At 33.0% G+C, this 15,667-nt stretch overlaps 1 protein-coding gene and 1 long non-coding RNA gene across 4 annotated transcripts; one reads left to right on the forward strand and one right to left on the reverse strand.

Annotated features, from left to right (window-relative positions):
* Positions 1 to 275: 275 nt before the first annotated feature.
* On the forward strand, positions 276 to 4,830 carry LOC102614666 (putative disease resistance RPP13-like protein 3). 3 transcript variants are annotated; one of them, XM_052431585.1, is made up of 3 exons: positions 276 to 681; positions 949 to 4,307; positions 4,398 to 4,830. In XM_052431585.1, exons 2-3 carry the CDS (start codon positions 987 to 989, stop codon positions 4,404 to 4,406), a joined length of 3,330 nt encoding a protein of 1,109 aa, XP_052287545.1. In that variant the 5' UTR covers positions 276 to 681; positions 949 to 986; the 3' UTR covers positions 4,407 to 4,830. The 3 variants fall into 3 exon arrangements, with proteins under 3 accessions (XP_052287545.1, XP_052287544.1, XP_052287543.1); XM_052431584.1 differs by having other exon boundaries at positions 276 to 666; positions 943 to 4,307; XM_052431583.1 differs by having other exon boundaries at positions 277 to 666.
* A 186-nt stretch (positions 4,831 to 5,016) lies between these two features.
* On the reverse strand, positions 5,017 to 7,799 carry LOC127898744 (uncharacterized). Its single transcript, XR_008050592.1, has 3 exons — positions 7,617 to 7,799; positions 6,632 to 6,683; positions 5,017 to 5,236 (listed from the first exon to the last, which is right to left on the reverse strand). It is a non-coding gene; the product is annotated as an uncharacterized LOC127898744 (long non-coding RNA).
* Between the last annotated feature and the right edge of the window lie 7,868 nt (positions 7,800 to 15,667).

The raw sequence follows: 15,667 nt of genomic DNA on the forward strand, positions 1-15,667 counted from the left end.
TTCTTTTTTTGGCCCTAAGCCTCGAGAAAAAATTGAAAACTTTCAATCTCAAACCTCAAAGGTGGCTGGCAGCTTCTGATTTATTGGTTTAACCAAAAACAAGAAAAATGAAATTTAACATTAAAAGAATAAGTAAAGAAAGTAATCATTATGTCACGCCCTCCTTAAAAATAAAAAATAAACACAAAACAAATATTACGTGAATCTTCCTCTTGGCATATATTCCTTGTAATTTGGTTGTGAATAGAATTATAGATTGAGCGTATATGAAAATGTAGAAATTATTTCATAAAATCGTGTTCACTCAACGATGTTATGCCAATGCAACTTATTTGGAAATATTTTAACAAGGAAAAAAAAAGTTTTGGGATGTCTAACTTTTTAGTCAAGAAAAGTATTTCTGAGGGTAGTTTAGCAATTTCAAATTATCCTGACTGCACACATACATTAAAAAAAAAAAAACATTTTTTATAAAGCATACCAGTAGCTTGGCAGAACGCCAGAACCGGCTTATTTGAGTAATTTCTCTTGCAAATTCAGCATAAAAAATTACAAAAAGGTTGAAGTGTGGGGACGTGTGTTTGAGTGTGTAAAACAAATGCTTCCCTTCTGTCTCGTTTTTCTTTTTCCGGGGGGCAATGTATCTGATGAGAAAGCTGCTCAAAGGTTAGTTCGATACTTGTGAGTAAATTAAGCATGTAATTTATGTTCAATTATTAATTTATCAAAAATTTATTAAACAATTCATTAATTTTCTTCTTGAAATCATGATGATTTGATATTGATTTGGTTCCACCACACCTGTTAGAATACAAATTTTACATTTCTCACTTTCTATATGCATGCGTGTGGTATCTATTTCTTTTCTGTTTATGAGATAGACAACACGCACGCTTGCAGTTGCATCCACTCACTTTTGATCGTTTCTTTGTTTAACATAAGCATCAGCTTTAGCTAGCTGAGCTTACAAAGGAGTTTGAGAATCCATGGCTGCGGAGGCAACCATTGTGCCTGTGGTAAGGATACTGAAAGAGCTGTCTCGAGAGAAGTTTGAAGATGAAGGATTGGTTGCTCAACTGATAAATTCCAGTGAAGAACTAGAAAAAGTTAGGAAGTCCTGGGAAGAAAAGGAAATTAATGACGTAAGTCCCAAGCTTCTAAACGCTGTTTCCCAAGTACAGGACATCACAGACACATTCCGAATTGAAAATTGTAAAAGGGTTTACCTAGGTGTCATCTCTTTGAGGTCTTCTACTGTCCAAGCTCGTTTCAGAAAAAAGATAAAGGAATTAGTGAGTGGCATTCGAGAAGAATCAGAAAAGATGCTGCTGGAAGTACAATCGGGGGGAAGTAGTACTGTTGATAATGCTGAACGTTCTGGTGAGATTTCGGGAAAGATCACTAGTGCTGAAAACGTTGATTCTGCTAAGAAAACGGGCATTTTGGATTTGAACAAGGAAGTCAATAAGTTAGCTGACTTTTTAATCCGTAGCCACTCGTCACTTTTCACCATTTCGGTGGTGGATGTTGCAGGATCAGTAATGACAACTGACTTGTGGAAATCGTACGAGTGTGAAACTGTCAAGGAGTACTTTCAATGCCGTGCTTGGGTCCCAGTTCCTGAAGAGCTTGAACGGAGAGAACTTGTTACTGACATATTGAAACAAGTCGGAGGATCTAAGGTGGAAAAGCAGCTGGATCCGCAGAAAAAGCTACGCAAGCTGTTCACTGAGAACAGGTATCTAGTAGTGATAATTAATGCCCGGACACCTGATATTTGGGACATTCTCAAGTATCTTTTTCCGAATTCATCCAATGGTAGCAGGGTGATTTTAAGTTTTCAAGAAGCTGATGCGGCAAGGTGCCGGAATATGAGTTTCTTTGGAGGAGAGTCGTCATTTAAACCAAAATATATAGCATATGCAGCAAGCGAAGATGACGGTGGCAATGATGATCGCGCTCTCCCAAAACAGGTTCCAGATGAAGAGATATCGGAGGAGGTAACGGCTGTTGTTAGTATGGAGAATGACATATTGAAGTTAGCTAAATTAACTCTCAATAGCAGCGATAAGAATTTTCTCATCTCGGTGGCGGGTGCGGCAGGCTCTGGCAAGACAGCTCTGGTGAAAACAATTTATGAAAGTTCATACACAAAAAAGAATTTTCCCTGTCGTGCTTGGGCTAATGTTTATGTTTCTCAAGATTTTGATATGAGAAGTGTCTTCGCTGACATATTGAGACAGCTCACACAGGATGAGGTTGATGAGGAATCGTCCCTCGATGATTTAGAAAGTGAGTTTACTGGGATTTTATATGAGAAGAGGTACCTAGTAGTCTTGGATGATGTCCATTCACCTGGTGCCTGGTACGATCTCAAACGGATCTTTTCACCGCAAGCATCACCAATTGGTAGCAGAGTGATCCTAATTACCCGAGAGGCTTATGTAGCTCGCAGTTTCAGTCCATCAATTTTTCTTCACCAGCTTTGTCCACTGAATGAAGAGGAGAGTGGCAAATTGTTCCTAAAGAAGGTTGAAAGCGTGAAAAGTCATCCAGACTCAAATTTGTTGCAAAAAACAGACTCATTGCAAAAACCAGACTTGTTGCAAAAAATCTATAAGTTATGCGGTGGTCTTCCTCTTGCAATAAGTGTGGTGGGAGGTTTCTTGTCTAATAAAAAAGTTTTTGAATGGTCAGGGGAGATTGAGAAGATCATGTCAGGAAAGAAGCAGGGAGCTCTTGATGATCAATCTACTACTTTGGATCAGCTATCTTTCAGGGATATTTCTTCAATCTGGGTCTTCGCCAACAAGTCTCTGTCGCCACATCTAAAGGCGTGTCTTCATTATTTCCGTCTCTTTCCCAAATCATATGAGGTCTCTGTCAGGAGGTTGCTTCAGTTATGGCTTGCTGAACGACTCGTGACACCAATTGAAGAGAATTATATGGCTCCTGAAGATCAGGTAAAGACAGTTTTTGATCAACTGGAGCTTATGAACATGATTGAAGTAGTAAAACGGAAGCCAGATGGAAAGCCTAAAACGTGCCGTGTGCCAAGTTCTCTATCTGATAACTTATTTCCAAAAGCTGAAAGCGGGGGAGTCTTTTGCATCCATGGCGTAAGCAGATCAAATGCTACATCGGGTTCTTCAGGCTTGAGTCCCCGCAGACTTGCAGAGCTTTTAGTCAACCGGAACAACAGTTATGCTTCAGATAAACACTTGGAACGTCTGCATTCTTATCTATCTTTTGACAATAGAAAGGGAGATAAACCTGCGGCTGAAGTGGGCAATTTGCTAAACAGTACAATCTCTAAAAGAGGCTACAGATTGCTCAGAGTGCTTGATCTTGAGCGTGTTTACAAGCCAGTGCTGCCTGAAACAATAGGAAAGCTGCGGCTTCTAAGGCATGTGGGTCTGAGATGGACTTTTCTCGATTCAATTCCAAAGTCACTAGGTGATCTTCCTTCCCTTGAGACTTTAGATGTGAAGCGCACTAACATAGCCACATTGCCAAAGTCCATCTGGAAGTCATCGACTCTTAGGCATCTCTACATGAGTGATATTCGTTTCCAATTGTCAGCTCAGAGGCCATTTGTCAAATCTTCTTTAACAAAACTTCAGACATTGTGGGGCTTATTAATCGGCAAAAAGAGTCATCCATTGAGTTGGTTGCGAAACTCGAAAGATCTTAGGAAATTGGGTCTTACATGCCATATTGCATCACTTCAGGAGATAACTGAATGGATTCAATATCTTGAACATCTCGAGTCTTTGAGGTTGAGATCAGTAAATGATTTTCTGGAACCTTCAGACCTCAATTTTGGAAACCTGAGTAAGCACAAGAAGCTGACAGAGTTGTATTTGATTGGAAAGCTACCAAGAGCAATAGACATAAACGACCAGCTTCCTGAAAAACTCACAGTTTTTACTTTGTCATTGTCACACCTATCTAAAGACCCAATGCCGGTGCTTGGACAGCTGAAGGAACTGAAGATCCTTAGGCTTTTCGCTCATTCTTATATTGGCGAACAAATGACTTGTCAAAAGGGTTGGTTTCCTCAACTCCTTGTCTTGAAGTTATGGGTTCTGAAGGAGCTTAAACGGTGGTCTATTGAGAAAGAAACCATGCCTAAACTGCGAGAACTAGAGATCAGACGTTGCCAAAAACTGAAGAATCCTTTTGAATCGACAAAGTTGACTGGCTTGAAGGAACTGACCTTAACCGATATGGAAAAAAGTTTCGAAGATGAAGTTAAACAAAGCTTGGCAGGGACTGTAAATGTTGTAATCATTCCTCCAGTACGGGTGAGTTTTAACTAACAGTTTTGTCTAGTCTGCGTGCTAGGTTCACAATCTTAAGTTTCCCTTTTGGCTTATTAATTCTTTTGCTTTCAGGGAGCATGATATTCCATTCGGCAAGGAATCTGGCGTCGACCATTTTGGCATCGGTGGTTGCTTCTCCAATACCATTTTTCTTCAGGAATTTGTACCCACAATGCCTTAAAAATATATGGTATTTATCTAAATACACTCTCGTACTTCAAAATTCCTCTTATTTACCTTTTTACCGTGTGTAATTACTGAACTACCCTAATTCAAAACCTAATCCTTCAAAATCATTCACGACTTGGTCATGTACATGACTACAGTCAGGTAACTTCATAGATACACAACTGTAGTTTAGTGTCTTCATAGATACACAACTACAGTTGATTATCTTCATAGATACACACACCTCTCACTATATCTTTATTGTATCTTCTTGTGTTTGATTAATAATTTGACACTTGTAAATCATTAATAATAAATTATTAGCCATCACTTAAGATATCAAGTGTTCATCTCTTAATAAATAATTGTAATAGAGTAAAATTATATGTGCACGACAACAGTTGGGCAACATCATAAATACACACGACTAAAGCAGAGTACACGGACAAAGAATAAAAACTACCTAAAATACTTATTAGAATGATAACGCAACCAACAGAAGTTGTAACATATCAAACGTCAATTCGTCAAACAACAAAAGCTTTTATATATCAAACAACATAGGTATAATACATGTCCAAATAATCAATAAGTAAGAATCATAAATAAGTTTTAAAAGAACACAAGTTGTTGCTCAATCATCAAAGCTATTAATTTACTCCAAACACTCAACTCATCTATTATAATCCCCTAGTCACACTCCCTTTGAAAACAACATAAGCCAGACAAATATATTTTTGCACCTGTGAAATAAAAAGGTATAAATTTATCAGTTAATAGTACATATATTAAAGAAATTAAAACAATAAAAAGGACAAATATGTAATGTTGAGTATATTACACATGGTTCTATTTCATTCATGCTCATTGTTAGAAAGTGTAATATTTTTCACATTTGCACTACTGCAGTTGTGTAAATTCATATATACGCGATAATAATTGTGTAACTTGCAAAAATTCATGATTACAATCTAATAAATAGTCAGAGAATATGTTTCTTCTCCAAGAAATATATTTCTTGACTAATAGAACACCAGGGTCTCATAACAGCTGGAACATTTTATATACTTTCACGATTGTAATTGGATAAGTTCATACATACATGACAATAGTCATATGACTTACTAAAAATACACGACTATAGTCCAGTAAACAGTCAAAAGATATATGTAACATCCCAAATTTTCCCAAGAATTTTAAAAGAAATTTGGAATGCAATCTCTAAGCAATTAAAACTTATTAATATTCCCAAATGAAAATCAATAATCTCCAAAGTCGAAACATAGTCTCTAAAACAATAATCCTCCAATATCAAATTCAACTCTAAAATAATAACCAAAATAACAACAATTTATCCATCACGAAAATGCCCAAAGCTTTCGGCTAACAAATCATCTTCTCTAAAACCAAAAGGTTCACATCTTTAAAATCACTCTACAAAAATGTTGGAGACAAGGGGTGAGCCGTCAACTCGGTAAGCAAACATATGCATAAGGTTACTAATAACGATAAAGTACATAATAATAATTATTAAGTGTCATGAATTTGAAATCAATAATCATTTAATACATATGTACGTAAAATTTAAAATCAATTATGTCATAACATAATGACCATTTTCAATAAATAATCATTTATTAATAAAATCTTTCATTTGTTCAGTTTTGTTCATGCCTCATAGTGTCACTAGTACTCTCGGTGACCCAGCAGTTCAATCAAGGCACTTTATCCCGCAATAATTGTCAATAGGTGCGCACAATACAGTTAACTATTTAGTCATATTAGTAATGGAAACTACGGACAATGAGCTAAAACCTTAAAATAATTTTTAATCTTTCAATATCAATCGTTCAATAATCGATCAACAAAATCTCTTATAAGACATTTAATTGGCAAAGCTTTACAAATTATTTTACGGAAAAACAATTTATGGAACACAAGTATTTTAAAGCCATTTTTTTAAACAATTTAAGAAAAAATTTTAAATAAACTTTAAACCAAAATGTAAATCATTATTATAAACCATAACAACAAAAATACTTCAAAACTATAAATATGCCAATCCTTGTGAACAACATTATTCTTTTCATAAATTCGTCCATATATATATAATAAACGTTATGCATGAATCCACTTACCTCGATCCAAAGCAACCAATAAAAACCCCAAATACACGAGCTCACTCTTGGCCTAAAATTTTCAAGATAAGATTTTTATCAATATCATATTCAAATCTGACCTTCATAAGATACGCAACATTCTTAAACTATTAACTCTAACCTAAACAAATCAATTCCCCAAACTACCCTGACCATCTTATAGGAGCTGATTTCTAACAAGCTATAATTATTGTCGAAAAATCACAATTATTAAAAGCTACTGTAAACATGTTGGCATTCAATATAAATGTTAACAAAATTAATTAGAGTTCATAAACATTTCCGAAAAAACTAATTTTCCACAAAAACATTAAAACTGTCCAGTGACAAAATAAACAGAGGACTGTTGATTCAAAAATTCATAATTTTAGTTATATGTGTTCAAAAATAATGATTCAAGTTTTGATCATCAGAGGAGACAATATGGAATCAGAATTAAAATTTTTAAAGCGTTTTCTAATGAAAAAGTAATTAAAATTAGCTTCAATAGTACCCCCTTAAAATTCTGGAAAGCAGTTTCCAAGATTGCGGCAGCCCAACTCTACGATTTTTAATGATTTTAATATAAATCCAAAAATTAAAAAATTAAAAACACAAAAACTAGACATGTAGATATATAGTAATAAAATTTTCCAGAAATCTTCGGAAGTCATTTGGATTACAAAATAAGTTATAGAATTGAGGATTGCTGCTGAAAATTGAAAATTTCCAATACTAGTATTCCAAATTTGAAAAATCAAAACAATTAATATGTAATGAGTTTTTGGACAATAAATATATGGGTAGAAAGATAAAGATGTCTAGTTTAGTAAGTTATGAAGTTTTATGCATAAGATTTAACGATAACAGCAACTATATAACATTGAATCTGCACTGTTCACAGTTTTCAGGATAATGTACACCATTCAATTAATAACCTAGAATCACACATAAAATAGAAATTCAAAAGATTATAAATACTTACCTCTCTAAGAAGAATTTCACTCCAGACTACACCTTTGAAACTTAAAGCTTTCGCTTAAACGTTTCTTGAAAAATTTTAAATGCAAATGAGATACAACATCAAGGCACACACGCAAGCCACACAAAAAGAAAATAAAAATACAACCAAACTCAATCATTTAGCATAATTACTCTACCTCAATATCTCCATTTACCAAATATTAATCATTCAACATCATTACTTCACTTTAACAATTTCTCCACTTACCAAACATTAATCATTCAACATAATCATTACTCCAATCCACCAATTTCTTCACTTACCAAACATTAATCATTCAACATAATTACTAACATAAAATAATATATTCTATATAAAAAAATCAAAATCCAAAAGACACTTTAATCATTCACTTACATATAATAAATATAAAATACTCTATTATGAAATACATACATAAAAGAAATGAAACAAATTTTAGGCTTTACAATATATTTAGTAAAAAAATTATATTTTTTTACAATAATAGAATGCTAGGGTATCATAACAATTGCAACATTTTTCATAGTTGCATGACTGTAGTCGTATAAATTTATACATGTACAAAAAAAGTCGTGTAACTTATAAAAATATCGACTATAGTCCAGTAAATAGTCAACAGACATATTTCTCCTTTAAAAAAACTTATTTTTTTGACTATTAGAATAGCTAGAACATGTTGCACACTTGCACGACCGAAGTCGTGTAAATTCATGCATACATGACTGCAGTTGTGTAAAACAGATGCATAACAAAATTTAAAGAATAAAGTGAGATTTCAACAAATGTAGTTAGAAAATCTATCACATAGCAACAATATGATGCAAATGTAATGACAATGTGAGTTGTTTTGTTGTTTGTCACAAACCAATCAAACCCTAAAAACAATATAATGTCAAGAAAATGCATAAATAACACAAAACAAATGTAAAGTTTAAAATACCTTATTGATTGGATGAATAATGCACCTAGTTGCAAACAAAATCTCAACATATTGCTGCTTCATGAGTGATTTTGACAGCGTGGAATGATTTTTTATTGTATGGCGTGAAATGGTGTGAGCAGTGAAATGATGTGAGTGAAATAGTGTGGGAGTAAAATAATGTGCTGGAGGTGATTTTTGTGTGTGCTTTATATATTTGTTAGGGATATTTTGGTTAATACACCACACAAATTGGCATATCTACATAATTATTAAGTATGGGGTATATCTACATAAATACCCTATTTTTGGGGTATAATTAATTAAAAACCCCAATTTTCTTTTTCCTGATGAATTTATTTGTATTGTTTGAAATTTACCTTTGATGGAATCAAACGTTTAACTGCAAAATTTGGATCTTTACTATATAGAAGTAGCACTCAAATAGGTGGGCAAAAAAACCTGGACCGATCTGGCTAAAGCCCACAAGTTTTTAGCCTAGCCTGCATCATGAGGCAATGAACATGTGCTAAATATTTTAAAGCCCACTGTGAATGAGTTTAGTCAAGGACTTGTTTGTAATTTATTATGTTATGTTGCTAATATTATATGTATTGAATTATTAGTCTATTACGAATTAGATAATTATCTTTAATTTAATTTTTTTTATTTTAGTTTTATTTTTTATTTAAAAAATTAATGGAGGCTCAATCCTAACCCAGACCCGATCTAAGCCAAGCCCAACCAAGTTTGAATGGGCTTTTAGAAGGCTTGGACCCATTATCAACAACATGGGCTTAGTCATGAACTTGAAAAAACCCAACAAAATCCCACAATTGTCATCCCTACTCACAAACTGCATACGAAGATTACGTTATGAGTCATAGTGTTTGCACTTTCCATAATCGATTCCAATATCCTATCTGATGATAATCCTGCCACATCCTTACTTCAATTTCGACAAAAATTGTTAACTTGGTGATATTTTTTTTTAAAAATGTTTATCTACGTTTATGTATGATTGGCAAATGTGAGCTTAAACGTCTTTCATGCATTACATTTAATTAAAATTCTTAAGTCTTTTTATTACATTATGGTTTGGTTAAAAAATGTGCTTCGCAAATAGAAAATTGAAATCAAGTTCTTTTATCAAAAATATTTTCTTTTAAGCATATGGACCTATTTATAAGTGCCTCTTAGCTTTGGGGTCATTATGTAAGTTAATAAAATTTTGGATAGACTATAATGCAAGAGCATTTAATCAACGCACCGATTAGTATAACCACACAACTGATTATGACAGCTCTTTAAGGAAATTTTTTCTAGAACCTAAGAACAAACCTGCTATGCATTACAGCTAATCCGATTACTCAAAATTTTGAATTTTTGGTCTAATGGTTTTTCCTTAAATCTATATAAACCGATTTTCTAACGATTAGAACCATCTCTCAACATGAAAATTTATATATTATCTCAGCTTTAAAATTCTCATGACTTGTTTTCATTTATAACCATATGCAAACTTATGCTTAGATTCATGAATCTACTCTTGTGAGAATTGAAGAGTTTGTTGCTTATAAAATTCATTTATTTTAAATTAAGTATTAGGAAACACTCGAGTGAAGAAGGTGAGAAATATGCACCTTAGATTTGTAAAGATATAATAACACCTTGAAGTCTGCTTGGCTTAGAGTCTTGGATATAGGCCAATAGCTAAATCATGTAAAAATTAAAATTTTTGTTTTCTCTTTACCCTTATCTTTTAGTTTAGTTATTGTGGCGGTGGTTGTTGTTATTGTATGTTAATTATTGGAAAAAAATTTAAAAATTTAATTCACCTATGAGTTGATTAGCTAGCTAGGATTTTGATTTTTATCAAATATAGATGATTTGAATTGTTCTTTTTGACCAATTATTCATAAAATCATCCAATAAATAATAATCACACATAATCTAAGAATTAATGATTATTTGAGAATCAATCACAATTTCTCATATGCACTAACTCAAGGATTTTGGATTAAAAAATTGTAGTTTTTGTTAATGAAAAGTCACAAAAAATCCAAGTGATAATTAATTGATGGTTAATAAATTTAAAAAATATAGAAATTAAATCATATCCATACACTATAATTAAAAGACACATAACATAAAATCTTTAATAACTTATAAGAGTTCAAATCAGGAGAGGATCATCATCCTTATTGCCCACCCAAATTCAAATCTAGAAACTAAAAAATTAATTTAATTTTTGCCCACCTCTTGCTTGAAAGAAAAAAAAAATATATTTAAGTGCGATTAAATAATTCCCCGTATGAGCAAATGTTATTTAATTAGATCATTTCCTAGATATTTAGATTGAACTAGGGAAACTTCCTAATGTTCTTGAAAGTCATAACATTATGAAAATGTGTTGAAATGACTTATCAGATAAAGGGTCCATTAATTGATGAATGTTTAGAAAACAATTATAAAGTATGTGTGATAAGCTTTATGTTGAAATAGTTGATAAATTTTATGCTGAAGTAGCATTAGTCTAAATGCTATAGGTATTTGTTATATCGGTCCAGTAGGCCTTGAACATTGTAAATATCTAGAAGTGTTTTGTTCTGTGGACTATAAAATTTGTATTTAGATCTAAATCTATGGTTAATTGATTTTGATATATGTTTAAGTTCAATGTTAATTGAATAAATAAATAGATAAAAAAAATCTCTAGTTTTTAATTATTAAAATAAAGTCTTTAATAGGTTGATTAGTAATGGTAATGGAGTTGATTTTACAGATTTGACAAGAGTGAGGTATCTTCATTGGCGAGGCCATATTACTCTTAGATGGCACTTACTCTCTCTTATCTGTAGAAATTAGCTTACATTTGTGCAACTTTTGTGATACTTTAACCAGATCAGTCCAGTATATGGTTCATTGTCAAATATCATCCTTAGGGAGAAACATTCTTACAAAATTCTAAGGTACATGCATATGGAAGAACTGTGGCAAAAGCTCTGGTATAAAACTTTTGAGGAAATGCATAAAATACTTGAAAAATTTGGTCTTCAAACATGTTATGAAGAAATGTGATCAACTTTAGACCAACAGAGGTAAACAAGCACTTAAAAATATGATCTCTCTTCTCTTGACAGGTGACTTTGATCAAAGCATCCTTATCAGGCACATTGCAATTGAACTTTGTTGTTACTCTACTCACTTGTGGTCAACAATTCAGACGACATCAACCGAATAACAATATATCATGTTTCTCTAAATTCACTATACTTTCTTGTTGCCATTTTGGATGAGCTTTATCAAATTTCGAGACACTTGTTTTGAAGTTGAGAAATTTCTTAATGAACAAAGGTCCATATTTAGTACGTACAATAAAAACTTTTAGCATTAAAGTGAATTGCAAGTTATGCAACTTAAGAGATGGGTGAATTGAGATTTTAAAACTCAAGTTAAAAAAATCGCACAACAATTCAATCTATTACCTCAATGAAATCAAAAACAATAAATTAAATAAAACACAATAATAAAAGAGTAAGGGAAGAGAGAGCAAACACAATGATTTTTACGTGGTTCGGCAATCTCCCCTATCGTCCACGCTTCTAAGCCAACCAAGCTCGAGGATTTCACTATCCAAGCCTCTCAAGGCTTCAAGTTCTTTAAAATTGACTTCCAAGATGTCAATAAACCTTTACAATCAAGAGATTATCTCTCAATCTCTTCACCCAAGTATTTTTTACACTTATACACTCACAAATTTGATGAGAAAATAAAGATTACAATAAAAACTCTCTTTACGAGTGAATATACAAATTATAGCACAATGATAATTCAATATATGATGATTTGCGAAATGGAAGCTCAATATATGTCGTATGCTTTTTGTTTTTGCTTGCAAAGATTGTAAAAAATGAATTAAAATTGAGTTTATATAGTTTTAGCCCAAAAACTAGCCGTTATAGGTAAATTCTAGCAAGTAAGCAGCTAGCCTCTTAATTAGCCAACTCAGCTCTTCAGTACAGTGAAAGTTACTGTTACAATTTGAATTTTGCAACAGTGACACTGTTTACTCAAATTATATTTTTGCCCAAAACTTTCTATAATTATACTGTAGCTCAAGATGTCATAAAACTTCACAAAAGGTCAAATTTGAGAATTTCTAAATCATACTTGTTATTCCCAAAGCTTTATGAAATCATGATGTGACCCAAAACTTTATAACACTTTTGAAAGAGATCATATTTATAATTTTAACATAATGCTTATTTATTTTAAAGTTCTCAAAACTTTCACTTTAATCCAAAATTTGAGAATTTGAAATTTGCCTCACGCGGCTAGCCACTAGCTCCAAATTCAGAACTCAAAACAATACTTATTAAAATTAAAGATTGCAAAATTTTTTTCATTTTAGTCCACATCTTGAAAAACAACTAATTGCATAAAATACTTGGCTTGTAATTGCAAAATCTTTGGTTTATGAAAAATAATGATTTATTAAAAAAATCTTGAGCTTCTCAAATGCTAAACCATGCGTAAATTAAATCATATTGGTTTTACAAGAATTGTCACAATAATGACTCCGTTGAGCTTAACATTTGTTCTTGATCGTGTCGTTGTCCGTTGAGTGTCTCGAGCTTGATTTTATTTTATTCACTTGCATAAATATTATCGTTCAAAAACTAGTGAAAATATAAAATATAATATTTATTATATTACTTAAAACACATGTTTGTTATCATCAAAATTACATTATGTGTAGCCCTTTATGCTAACACAAAGCTTATGATAGAAGAAGGGAAAGAAGAATTAAAGCTTGCACAATGTTACTCCAAATGAAAGCTTATGTCATGCCTATCTAAGTGACAGGCCATAGATGCATATATGTGATGTTTAATACATACAAGGTTGCATCGAGGTTAAATAAAATTTCAGATACAAAGCAGAAATAAGAGGTGGTAAGAAATGTTTGGCTGGAAATGCTAACTCATGCTGCAAGTCGAAGCTGGAGGGAATGGCTTCTCACTCGTGTCTTTTTTTTTTATGCCTCATTTTGGACACCAAAATTAGTTCTACAAGAAAAACCGATGTAGGTCAGTCCTAGGTGATGTAGAGCGTTATATGTCGCCAGCAATGTACCTTCATGTGGCCATAACTTGGGCTTACGATGAGATGAACAAAACTTAGAACTGCTTAAGCCATACTGCCCCGTGGTTAAGTCGGAAATTCCATTTCTTTCTTCGTTGTTTTCTCATTTTAAGTTTTTTCCCATTTTTCCTAATTCTTCTAGGATTTGTATCTTTTTTTAGAATTCGGATTTGAGTGTCATTTGTTTTCTTTTCTTATTGGGATTAGAGGAATTTAATTATCATATTGGATTTCAAATTCATCTATTTTGGTAAATTCACGATCTTTAGGCTTGTTATAAAAGCGGCTCAAAACCCTAGTTTTATTATTCAAACTTTTAATAAAAATTTACCATTTATTTAGAAATCTTTGTTTCTTCAATCAAACTTCTTTTGACACTTTTGTTTCTTCAGTTGGTATCAAAACAAGTTTGCTTGTCATCATGGTACGACGACTACACAAATAAAAGAACAATTGTCCCAACGACAATGATCAAGGGATGCAGGCACGGTCTGAAGAGGCTGCCAGACAGACGGCTGTAGAAGCAACCTTGCAATGGATGAAAAATGTTTATAACCTACGATTAGTGGTGATAGAACGAGCAGTCGAGAGTCTTAAACTTTTCAAAAATGAAGATCGAGAGAGGCGTCAACAACAGTGAGCTGATCATGAGGTAGAAATTGAGGGCGTTAATCGTGGTGAATACACTGGAGATTTCAACCACGTAGAGATACCTCAAGGCATCAATCGTGAATTAATGCCTCATAATTTAGGCCCTACATGACAAATGCCAGTGCACGCGCGTGAAGAGTTTGTGGAAAGAGATAGTAGGATCGAAAATAGTTCAGATTACAAGATCAATGTTGATATTCTAGGTCTTTATGGTGAGATGCATGTTTAAGAATTTTTTAAATGTATCGATAGAAAGTTTCTTTGAGTATATAAAAATTCCTTCTAAGAAAAGGGTTAGGCTAGTGGCATTTAAATTAAAGGGCGTGGCTTCTGCATAATGGCAACATGTATAGAATCGAAGAAGAGTTGCATAAACGCAATTTAAGAAAGCAATTTATCAAGTCGTGGTCTAAAATGCAAAAGATGATAAAAGAGTACTTCATGCCATCAAATTATCATAACTGCAAGGAAAGAAATCGCAGTGTGGATGAATATACGAAAGAACTTTACCGTCTGCACACAAGGAATAACATGGATGAGCCTGAACTTCGGATCATTATAAAATATATTGACGGGTTGAGACATGAGATATAAGATGAGATAGTGGATACGATTTGGGACTTGGGTCAACAATCGCTTGGGCTAAGAAATTAGAAAAACAGAGGCAACAAGTGTTTTTTTTAAAAAATCAGCAGCAATAACTTATTAGTGAGCAGAATAGACCCAGTAGTCTAAGGGCCGAGAACAAGTAAAAAACATAGGCTGGTAGTAGTTAAATGCAACAACTACACCAACAACAATTAAGCAACAACCATCCAGGTAGCAGTAGCCGCCTAGGCAGCAGCAGAATAACCCATACGCCAAGCCTGTACTTAGCAAGTGTTTGAAGCGTGGAGAACCACGCCATCGATCAAGTGACTGTCGTCAAAAGAACAAGACTTGGTAGAGGGTGAAGTTGATGAAGCAGAGGCAAATGTTGTTGAAAGTGAGAATGATGAATAAGTTTTAGAGTTAGAAGTAAATAAAGGTGAGATGTTGAACTATATTATGTAGAAACTTTTATTGGCACCAAAATATAAAGAGGATAATCAACGCAACAAGATTTTCTGAACATGTGGTACCATCAACGATAAGATGTACAACGTGATATTTTATAATGGAAGAAAACATTCAAGTGAAGAAAGCATTGTAGGAGTAGTTAGTGATTCCATTATGATTGTCCAATTTGCGGAGTATTTTATACGCTTAACAAATAAGATTCTTAAGCCTTTCTCTTATAGATTTGTTGTGGGATATTTTGATGATATTTTGG

The sequence above is a fragment of the Citrus sinensis genome, chromosome 7 (assembly GCF_022201045.2).
Source record: "Citrus sinensis cultivar Valencia sweet orange chromosome 7, DVS_A1.0, whole genome shotgun sequence".
Classification (NCBI taxonomy): Eukaryota; Viridiplantae; Streptophyta; class Magnoliopsida; order Sapindales; family Rutaceae; genus Citrus; species Citrus sinensis.